This window comes from Colossoma macropomum, unplaced genomic scaffold (genome assembly GCF_904425465.1).
Source record: "Colossoma macropomum unplaced genomic scaffold, Colossoma_macropomum, whole genome shotgun sequence".
Classification (NCBI taxonomy): domain Eukaryota; kingdom Metazoa; phylum Chordata; class Actinopteri; order Characiformes; family Serrasalmidae; genus Colossoma; species Colossoma macropomum.
The window spans coordinates 27899473-27911769 of NW_023494786.1; the positions used below are offsets into that span (position 1 = coordinate 27899473).

Here is a 12297-nt window from a genome sequence, read left to right on the forward strand (position 1 = left end):
AAACAAAATGTCATGCATATAAATGTTGTTGAAGTGGTTGTTCTTCTTTTGTTGTTAAACATACATGTATTATAAAATATATAAAAAATATACATGTGATATAAAACAAGCAGTTAAATGCAGAAAACTGCTTGTCTTTAAGTGGGTTGGCAGTGCTATATAAGGCATTAACTTTTTATGTATGTATGTACTATTCTTTATTTTATTTATTTATTTATGTATTTATTTATTTGCAATCTGTAGGCCTGTATATTTTTAGAAAGTTTGTTAAAACAAACTAAAGTAAGGAAGCACACTCTATCATGTAATATGTTCTGTAGTGTTAGTTCTGCAATAATGTATACAATTTGTCAAGGACATTAATACTGATACTGACAAAACCAATCTATAAAACATCAGACTAAGCTGACAAACATTTTCTAAACTTGATAATTATTAATAATTACTTCTTAAAACTAAGGAAGTAGTGTTATCTTGTGTGCATATGTTTCATTTGGTTGACAACTGTGCCTATTTATGTGCTTTTTAGGTCACTTAATTTAATCAGAGATGCTCAAATACTTGTCAGATGTTATTTTAAATGTTGTATTTCAAATTGTAATTTGATATGAACACCACTGGAATATGTTCAATCAATAGGAATAGGTTTTCAGTTTGCCCAGTTTGATCATTTTGTTCTCACACTGGTCTCTTTAGAGTAGATGTAGTTTTAACACTGCATGAATGACATGGGTTGAGGCTTGAGAAAATCCTTTTTAGGACAGGTTTTTTTTTTGTGTGTGTGTGTGTGTGTGTGTGTGTTGTGCATCTTGTCGGCCTAACTGTGTTATTGATTGGCAAATCATCAAAACACCACTGTTTATCATACAGCCTCTACTGTGACCAGCCACATTTAGAAGTAGCATTCTCCCTGGTGTCCCCATCTTGTGCCTTTGTAAAATCCCGAGGTCCAGACCAAAACACAACACCAGCAGAGATTGAGAATAACAACTTCTATTAAATTAACAGAGTATACTCTAGTGGATCAGCATGTAAACACTCTCTGTATTCAAACAGGAATCACTCTCAGTTTTTATAAACCTGCTGATTTTATAGTGATAATGATGTTATCGCTGAAGTTTAAAAACTATTATTTTTAATTGAAGTAATAATGGTGTCTTCCATACTCCTTCATACTAAAGTTTTCTTCTATACTGAACTTTATCTTCTATACTCAATGTTTGCTTTGATTGTTAACAAATTTTCATCTCTCTATACATTTTCAGCCACTTATCCACACATTATAAATGGAATTGTTCATTATAAGGTTGTCCAATTTTATCATTTAGCATGAACACAAATGACACAAACCATATGATACCTGGAATCAAGGGGTTAGTAAATAACTGTGGGGGTTTGTGTAACCATGATAAAATAGTACAAAACTGCTGGAAAAACATGCAGCTTCCAGTGTTTTTCTGTCATTTTGTGAAAACATGCAGGAATAAATAAGCAGTGGGCAAACAAATCACCTACTGTTACCCAGCCACTCTCACAAGCCAAACATCCTCCCTGTTGCATCCTACACTAAACCACACCTCCATCTTCTACATGTTGTTAACCGCAGTGGTGTGTGCCAATTAAGACTTATCTAGGAGAGGCACACATGCAGAGAAGAACCTGCTTCTTCTGTATAAGAATTAAAGACTTAAATGTAGCCTTATTGAATTAAAGCAGTACATAAAGTGACTAAAGTTTAATGGTCTAGGCCTGACTGTGGCCTCGGTGATTATTGTTTTATAAATTGATAATTGATATAAATTTGATAAATGTTTTAAATGTTACTTCTTGGTTTGGTAATAATGGAAATATTCTACATAAGAAAAAAATATGATGTTACTTATGATGTGAAAGCTAATCAAAGAAACAATGTAAGGTTTGGAAATAATGGTGTATAAATCAAAGACATGAAATCTTTGGGAGGGGTAAGGAGGAGTCAGTTGATTACCTCTCCTTGTAAAGTAAAGACTTGTAATGGGCAATGTCTTCATGCATTCCGGGGGCGTAATCGCCGGGGTCCGAGGTCAAACTCATTTGGGCTATTGAGCGTTGTACTTTGCCAGGTCGCTAAGCCTAAATGTTAGCTGCACATGAGGTTTAAGGCAACAGTCCATGTTTGAGTGACATAGACAATCCTTTAGGTGCTAGGAGAGCACGTAGGTTTTAAAGCATGGAAGCTCATAGTGAGGGACAGAATTAAACGTGAGTGATTCGTGGTATGAATAAGTGCAAGTATTTTTGTATTGGTTATAATACAAAAATACTTGTCCACTAGATCTACTGCCCTTCATCACTTTTCTGATAAACAATTCCTTGTCATCTGGTCAAGTTCCATCAACTTTCAAGACTGCAAGAGTGGTTCCCATCCTGAAGAAGCCCATGCTTGACAGCTCTGATGTCAACAACAACAGACTCCTTTCTTTCCTTTCAAAAAATTGAATGTGCAGTCTATAATCAACCTTCTCTCTTTTTTACACAGAACCAGCTCCAGGACCCCAACCGGTCTGGCTTCAAACCGGCGCACTCAACAGAAACTGCTCTTATAGCAGTGACTGAGAAGCTCCAGTCATCAAGATCAGCCAAACTGTCATCTGTTCTGATTTTTCTTGACCTCAGCAGCTTTTGGCACTGTCAATCTTTCTGGATGTCCTCACCAACCTTGGAATCACTGGCTCTGCATGGAAATGGTTCAAGTCCTATCTGGAGGGTTGCTCTTATCAGGTAACATGGAGGGGGTCCACATCCTTTCCATGCAGGCTCTCCACTGGTGTTCCACAAGGCTTGGTGCTGGGTCCTCCTCTCTTTTAATTTTACACTTGTTCACTTGGCGATGTAATATCTTCTCATGGCTTCTCTTATCACTGCTATGCTGATGACACTCAACTAATGCTTTCTTTCCCACCTTCTGACACACAGGTTTCCATTCACATCTCGGCATGTCTGACTGACATCTCTTCATGGTTGGCAGATCACCACCTGAAGCTCAATCTTAGAAAGACTGAGCTGTTGTTCATCCCTGCAACCACAGGTCCTCATCACATTCTTGCCATCTCATTCGAGAACTCTCTGATTGTTCCATCTGAAGATGCAAGAAGTCTTGGTGTAATTCTGGATGGCCAGTTATCATTCTCTGCTCATACTGCGAACCTAACTCGGTCATGCAGGTTTCTCCTGTACAATATCTGGAGGATTTGACCCTTTCTTGTTGGAGAGGCCATCCAGGTGCTAGCTCAGTCTCTTGTCATCTCAAGGCTTGACTACTGCAACTCACTCTTGGCTGGTCTTCCTATGCAGGCCATCTAGCCTCTGCACCTCATCCAGAATGCAGCAGCATGGCTTGTCTTCAATCTTCCTGAGTTCCGTCATGGCACTCCACTGCAGTGCTCCCTTCACTGGCTTCCTGTAGCTGCACGCATCAGTTTTAAAACCTTGATGCTTGCCTACAAAGCCAAAAACAGACCAGTCCCTCCCTATCTGATGGCAATGGTCAAAACTCAAACTGTACCTCGAGCCCTTCGAGCTTCAAGTACAGCTTGGCTTGACCCACCATCCTTCAAGATGCATGGAAGACATCAACACTTTTCTCTGTCTTGGCACCCAGGTGGTGGTTATAAGAAAAAGAAAAAAAAAAAAACAGTGGAAAAAACAAGAACAGAGACTAGCCATATTGTAAGCATTTGAATAAGGAGATAAAGTCAATTAAACTGAAAAACAGTATGATAAAAAGAAAAAGAGACTGAAAAAATGTACCTAGTGATGTCATGTCAACTAGCGGAAGGTAAGAAAACCACAATCTATAGTAATTAAGCATATGCATATGGGCTCTGCCACACATATGGCTCAATTTGGGCTCAGAGGGGATTTGGATAAACATACCCCATGGTAAAGCAAATGCTGAACCATTATCAGCTATGCAATTGCCCAGTAAACTATCTATAGTCAAATGTGCAGGACATAAAACAGATAAGTCAATGTCACTAAGGTCAATAATGCAGCAGATGAAGAAGCTAAAAATGCTGCATCAATAGTTCATCAGTGTCAGCTTGGTAAAGATAAAGTAATGGCCCTAGATGAGGACTCCTCAGACAGCTGATTTGACAGATTTAAAAAAAAAATTGTGAAGATGTCCTGGTCATTGTATGTAGATTCAGTGGTTGGGTGGAGGCATAGCCTACAGCAAAAGAGGATGCAGCATCAGCAGCCAAATTTTTGTTGAGAGAGGTCATTCCTAGGTTTGGTATTCCTGACAAATTAAGCTCAGACAATGGACAGCATTTTGTAAATACATGTATTCAGATAATTGCAAAAGCTTTGAGAATAAAGTGAAGATTGGGATGTGGGATACCACCCCAATCACAAGGGATGGTAGAGAGGCAGAATGGTGTACTAAAAGCAAAAATTGCAAACATCTGTGCAGACAGTAAAATGAACTGGCTAGATGCATTGCCAGTTGCACTAATAAGCAAGAGAATGTCTACTAACCCAAACACGCATCTAAACCCACATGAAATGCTTACTGGTAGACAAATGCCTATGCCATTTCTTAGGGGTCCTTATAAAGGACCACCACTTGAGCAGCTTGAAACTGAATTGCTGTAAGAGTATGTGACTACTCTAACTAAAATCCATGAAGAATTGTTCACCCAGGTGAAAGGTGCCACTGGTGGACAAGACTCATGAGGAAGGAATGGGTGACTGGGTCTACATCAAGGTGTTTAAGAGGAAGTGGCATGAGCCCCGACAAGAGGGACCATTTGAAGTGATCCTGTCCACTGTAACAATGGTGAAAGTGAAAGGCAAGAAGATGTGGTATCACCTGAAGCACTGTTCCCCACCTCCTGTAATCTCACAATCTGCAACAGGTGGGGAAACTTCACAGACAGCTAATCCTGAACACCAGCCTGAAGCAGAGGGAGACTTCACCAGTAGCAGCCCCATCACAACAGCTTGGAAGAGACAGGACAGGGGCAGAGCGAGGAGATGATGGAAAAGTTGCTGTCAAAGTCCAAGAGGAAGACAATGACGATGGGACTGATTTTGTTCCTGCTGTCGATGTTGATGGTACTTCTGTTGTGGGTAGTGATGGTCATAGTGAAGGAGATGAGGAATGAGGATTAGGATTCATATTTCTATGGAGCACCAAAAAAACAAGAATGGGACTTGAGCACAGGGCCAATGACTTCCACTTACTTCCAGTGAACCAGCCCGCTCAAACTCTTCGCTTTAGTTATCCTTTGTAAATTAGTTTAATAAATAATTTGAATCTAGCACATTGTCAGCAACAGCTGACGATGGCAAAGCTGCCGGTCCACTGGCATCATGCTATGCATTTTCCAGGCGGTCTACCGGAGGTAAAGCAAAGTATTAGACAAAATTCTACTCATCATCACTCATTTTCCACTTACAGTCCACATTACTTATTTTTCCTTTCTTCATTTCTTTAGTTACCCTTTCTAAAAAATAGTTTAATAAATAATTTTAGTTTAGCACAGTGTCAGCAATAACATTTTCTATAAAATCATTTTATATTAGGTCTAGTCATTATTTTTTTTTCAGTTGTTTTTAATATTTGTTTAAATATTAAGTGGCAAATCGTTAGCAGGTTGCCGAACTTATCATGCCAGCGGACCGATGTATGCCTGCTATCTGGGTCTCCATTCCAAAAGTGAAAGTGCTGCAAACACCTCTTTATTCCGATTACGAAAGTGCTGCGGAGCACGTCTTCTTTTCCAATTTGAAAGAGCTGTTTGCTGTTGGTGTAGTATGGTGGGTAATACCCCTGCCTTTCACACCTTAGACTGGAGTTTGATTCCCTGTCTGGACAAGCTCAACATGCTATAATAATAAGGCTCTTAAAATGATACATTTGACTACATCTGTAGCTTGTGTAAATTGGTTCTCGCTCTGCATCTGGCCGATAGATAGAACTTTATTGATCCTGAAGGTAAATTGCAGTGTTTCAGTAGCAAGACATATAATTGCACATAAACATACATATACTATGCAGAAAATAATTTGTAAAGTTCAGTAAATTGAGGTGGGGTTATTGCCGTTTTAATAGCCTAGGCCTAATACATGCACAGTAAGCTATGTCAGAAAATTGGGCCTCATTCACCAACAGTTCTTAAAATGAAATTTCTTTCTAAAATCCACCCTGTTTTCACAAAGATTCTGATCACTAATGTTTTCCTATTTGGGAATTGTTTTAAGGTAAGAGCAGAATCTACACACACTCAAGAAAACAAAGGTGCAAACAAATCTGCGGTCATGAACACATCATGAATCTGATGTAGACTTTTTATTAGCACCTTTCTTTAAGAAAAAAAAAAAACTTAGGAGGATATTGGTGAAAGAGGCCCATTGTTATGTTAACCAATCTTTTATTTGAATCTATTTCATTCTGATTGGGGGTGATGCATAGTTTGCATAAGTAAAATGCGAACTATATAACTACACGCTCTCAAAACAGATGTGTTGTTATGTAATTGTAATTGTTATGGACAGCGTATATTTGAGAAAATCTATACTGTATGCAATAGACAATTTAAAAGTGCTACAATTTTGAGGGGTATAATAATTATATAAGAAGAACTTTTTTGAGGTGGGGGGGGGTCATTGCTAGGAATGTGAAACATGTAGTTAGTAAATCAGAACAGTTATGTTGTGTTTTTACTATATGTTACTATATGCATGTACCCCTACAAATCACCTATTCAAATTCCCTTAATTGTTTTATATATATATATATATATATATATATATATATATATATATATATATATAAGCTCACCTCTCCTACAGTGCATAAGAAAGAATGCAATGACATGTGATAAACCAGGAGAGTGAACTTAACTATATAAACAGCTTGCAACAGCCTTTTTTTCCCAGATCATTTTTTGACACGTGGCAAATAAAAAGGAACATACTGGACAAAGCAAAGGAACTGTATTACAGCAATGCTCTGAAAAGAAAGCAGAAACAACAGGGAAAAACTTAAAATAGCATAAAAATTCATCTGAACATTTGATAGAAGGTTCTTTTTTCTAGATACCTTGTTTTGTCTCTTGTATGTTTGTTTGTTATTTTAAACCTTTAATTGCTACAGAGCATAGTAGACCATGACCCAAAATGTTTCTAGAAAAACTATCACAGAATTTGTTATTACAGGTTTTGACACTTTTGAAAAGCCAATGGCTGTTGGTATTGCTATATTTGTAGTGTACATGCTTGTCATGCTTGCTAACTTTGCAAACATATGCTTCATTATGTTGGATAAACGTCTTCATCAGCCTATGTACCTTTTCATCTGCAATTTGGCAGTTGTAGACATGCTGTACTGTACGAGTTCATGTCCAACTATGATCAGTGTTCTTGTGGTTGGATATAAAACCATATCTTATGCACCTTGCGTTCTTCAGATGTTTGCTTTTGGTTTAGGTTTTGTGATGGAGCTGTATACTATTTCAATCATGGCGTTTGACCGTTTAATTGCCATAGTCAACCCACTGCGGTATCATTCCATTCTGACAAATTCCCGCTCTGTTCTGCTCACTTTCTTGCTTTGGATTCTGGGTTCTGCCACTATGGCTGTAGTGCCTGTAACTGTTCTTCCTCTGCCATTTTGTTACTCAAGCCTGAAGTTTATGTTTTGTGACTATGGATCTGTTGTCAGAGCAACTTGTGTTGATCCAAATCCATATTTTGATTTAATGTTAATCATATCATCTTTCCTACTATTTGGAACATTCACGCTCATCTGTGGATCTTATTGTTGGATAGTTGGTGTTGTTGTCAAAATGGCCTCAAATGGTGGCAAGCAAAAAGTGTTTCATACTTGCTTCAGTCACTTGATAGTTGTAATCTGCTATTATGGCCCTTCATTTATTATAACAGTTCTCACAAGAGTAGGTGTAGTTTTAACACTGGAGGAACGGCATGGGCTGAGACTTGGGACAATTCTTGGCCCGTCTTTAGTAAATCCTTTCATATACTGTTTTAGAACCAAAGAGATCCGAAGTAAAATATTGAAAATGGCATCAAAAGTTAAACGAGCTGAATAAAAACAAAATGCCATGCGTATAAATGTTATTGAAATAGTTATGGCAGTTAAATGCATAATATTGCTTAAGGGGCTTTAAGTGGGTACATCAGTGCTACATAAGGCAATAACCTTTATCTTATTCTGCAATAACACAGCATGTTTGTATGTATGTATGTATGCATTATATTTCTTAATTTTATTTATTTATTTATTTATTTGCCATTTGTAGGCTTGCATGTTTTTAGGTTGTCATTCAGTCTCAACTGTGACTTGGAGTAATTTAGATGCACCCTCTTGTGACTTCAGATTGCTACTAGCTTGTAAATTGCAAACTGTACATTAAGGAAGCATAATCTATCATGCAATATTTTCTGTAATGTTAGTATTTCAACAATTTATACAGTTTTTTAGGACATTAATGCTGACACTGACAAAACACATCTGTTACATTTGTAAAACATCAGTAACAGCTGACAAACATTTTCTTAAAATTGATAATTATTAACAATTACTTCTTAAAATTGTATTACTAGTGTTATCTTCTATGCAGAGTTTGTTTCCTTTTATTAGACAACTGTGCCTATTTACGTGCTTTTTAAGTCACATAACTGAACTGAACCTAATCAGAGATGCACAAATACTCAAATGCTATTGTAAAGGTTGTATATCACATTGTAATTTGATATGAACACCACTGGAGTAGGTTCAGTCAGTAGGTTTCCAGTTTGGCCAGTTTGATCATTTTGTTCTCACACTGGTCTCTCTAGAGCAGATGTAGATTTAACATTGCATGAATGACATGGGTTGAGATGTGAGAAAATTCCTTTTAGGACAGTTTCTTTTTGTGTGTGTTGTGCATCTTGTCGGCCTAAATGTGTTATCGATTGGCAGATCATCAAAACACCACTGTTTATCATACAGCCTCTACTGTGACCAGCCAAAATTAGAAGTAGCATTCTCCCTGGTGTCCCCATCTTGTGCCTTTGTAGAATCCCCAGGTCCAGACCAAAACACAACACCAGCAGAGATTGAGAATAACAACTTCTAAACAGCTAATTATTTTTATTATTTTTAATTGAGGTAATAATGGTGTCTTCAATACTCCTTCATACTAAACTTTATTTTCTATACTGAATATTTGCTTTGATTGTTAACCAATGTGCATCTTTCTGTACATTTTCAGCCACTTATCCAGACATTAGAAATAGAACTGTTAATTATAAAGTTGCCAGTGTCTAATTTTATCATTTTCCATGAACATAAATGAGACAAACTATATGATACCTAGAATCAAGGGGTTGGTATAGAACTGTGGAGGTTTGTGTAACCATGATGAAAAAAATAGCACAAAACTGCAGGAACATGTGCAGCTTCATGAAAATATGCAGGAATAAATACACAGTGAGCAAACAAAGCACAGGTGTGAAATCACCTTTCTGTTACCCAGCAACTCCCACAAATCAAACGTCTTCCCAGCTGCATCCTGCACTAAACCACACCTCAAAACACCTCATATCGGTCATGGTAATTTGCAAACATTTGAGATTTGGTGTAATGGTATCAACTGTGCAGGAAAAACTAAATAAAATTAAAACATATTAGTGATCAATGTTGGATATTGTAATGTAAATAAGTTGATAGCTAAATTAATTGAAAATATATATTCACTGCAGGGGAGGAAATTAATATTCAGTTAGAATCTCATATTGTTACTAATATCACGATATATCTATGCTACCAGCGGGCAAAATTAATGAGGCCTTTAGACACCAAATTTTACATAATTTGAAGTGGTGATAATATCCTGTTGCAGTGCATTCTGATTTTTCAAAATGAGATGTGACCAAGGGTGCCCCAAGGAGAGACCATAAAGGAGCTAGCTAAAGTAATGCCATAGGATCTTATTTCTGAATGGTAACATCTGCATATGTCACTATCATTATATGTCGTTTTCATGCAGTACTGCTCAAAATTAAACTCTGCATTCACTTCATCTCCAAGTTGGCTTAATCTCTCATTACAACACTACTGGATACATGAGAAATGACACACATCAGAGTGATCCGAGTCAGTGACAAGCACAGAGACCAGGATAAGATCCATTTCAATTGCTAGATGGGCTGAATCTTTTTTGGGGGCAGCAGATCCAGTGTTGGGTCCACTGGGTAGCAATGGTACTCCAGCAGAAGGATCTGGTTTGTACATATTTAGAAATGATGCAGTACTCTGCTTAATAGCAGAGCAATAGAGATTAAGAGTGAAATCCTTGTCGGGTTTCAGTCACAATAGAAACTTCATTCAGGGTAACAGGCACTGCTATGGGCACTCATGGCAGTATGGCAGTATTTCTGGGAACATTCCGGTATAAAAAAAAATCCTCACAGTGTCTCAAGTGTTACATATTCTTATGCTCTTTGCCACCATGACTATTTCAAGAGGTAATTAAAATAATTGGTATATTGTAATATGAAACTCTCACATTTATATCTAAACCATCATATTCACTGAAGGGTGCCATCAACAACTCTTAAATGGGAGGCATGCTGCCACTGAGGTAGGATAGGAGCTGTACTAACGGGTTTATCTCCTCCTCTATACTTGCAAGAAGACTACAAACAGCCCTTCCCTAACGTGCTTTTGTTAGCAAAGGGCTGTTTGTAGTCTTCTTGGAAGTATAGAGGAGGAGATAAATCTGTTAGTCATCTTGGAAGTGGTGGGATGTAAGCAGGGCCGGACTGGGGCCATCATTCAGGCCAGGAATACAGGGACAACCCTATGCCATGTTTTTAATAATATGATAGCAATTTTGTTGATACATGAATAACAATTCAAATATGATGCTAGTACTATGTAATGACACTGGATTCAAATAATTAGTATGAAGCTTTAAAGAAGGCTGAAAATTAACAATGCAGATCATTTCAGCCAGAGGTGGATTCATTTAATGAATACGTCTTGTCAAAAGGAAACCTAGCATAACTAATCATTTTAAACTGAAAAACATTCTCGGATCTTCATTATACATTTTATTTATAGGGATGAAACAAAAGTTTAAGATGTTTGTTCTACTTTTTCACTGATTTAAAGTGGCATTACATAGTAGTAATGGTACTATTTCAAATTTCCTTATTACCACATACTGTATTACTGATGCTGTATACTAAAAATGTATTACTTGAATATTCTAGCATATTCAAGTAGAATAACTTTCTCTTCTATTAAATAACTAATTCTCTTCTATTAAAAAATTCCCAACAGGTAGTTTGGACAAACCTAATTTACTAGAATAATTATATCTGTAACATATGATTCAAAGTTGTGAGAACTGAAAATAAAACCCTCATATCCTCATCACAGGGCCTCCGCAGAACTGCTACCTGAGCCCACTGCTGTACCATCTGTTTACAAATGACTGTGGCTAGATTCAACAGCAACCACATCATCAAGATTTCTGATGACACCACAGTAATTGGTCTGGTGGGACGGTGCCACAACAACAACCTCACATTTATTATTGACAACACATCTGATTGATTGATCGCTGTGCACTTCAGGAGATGTGAAAGTAGACACATGTCATTACACAATAGAATTCCAGTAAAATTGTAAATAATTTGAAATAACTTGGCAAAATCACGTATCAAAATCTATAGTAATACCACAGAGAGTATAAATTGGAACCATGATACAGGGCTGTGAGCAGGGACATGCACAGATTGTTCCACTCTTGTTCCAATTGTACAATAATTTTACTTTATATGGCCTGTGCCATTGTTTAGGATACTTGTCAGGCTGTGTCTTACTTTTGGATTAGAGCTTGTGGGGCATCCTCTACAGAGAAGAGTCTTCTACCCAATTTAGTGGTACAATTACTGTTTATTTGCTGTGCAGAAATAATAGAAAATTTTATATTGTATACGTTTGTTGTATACACACACATATATATGTTAACCTCAACAAATAAAAAGAGATTTCACACTACAGTTAGCAGAAATATGCAATATTTAAGTTTGTTCCTGTAAGACACTCTGTTTACTAAAAATTACATAAAATTAACAAAACTAGTAATTTGGCTGGGAGTGTTCACATTTTTGCATATGATTGTATATGGCAAATAAAATTTTAAAATGTTTATGATGGAATAACCATCACCTTTTACATTTTCATAGTACTTCATAGTGTGCTTACAAATTATTTTTAAGCAAAAATGTTTAGTG

General features: G+C 37.0%; 1 protein-coding gene across 1 annotated transcript; it reads left to right on the forward strand.

The window, feature by feature from the left end:
• The first annotated feature begins 7136 nt into the window (after positions 1–7136).
• LOC118796911 (olfactory receptor-like protein OLF3) lies at positions 7137–8099 on the forward strand. Its single transcript, XM_036556063.1, has one exon. The coding sequence runs from the start codon at positions 7158–7160 to the stop codon at positions 8097–8099; it is 942 nt and encodes a 313-aa protein (XP_036411956.1). The 5' UTR covers positions 7137–7157.
• The last annotated feature ends 4198 nt before the right edge of the window (positions 8100–12297 follow it).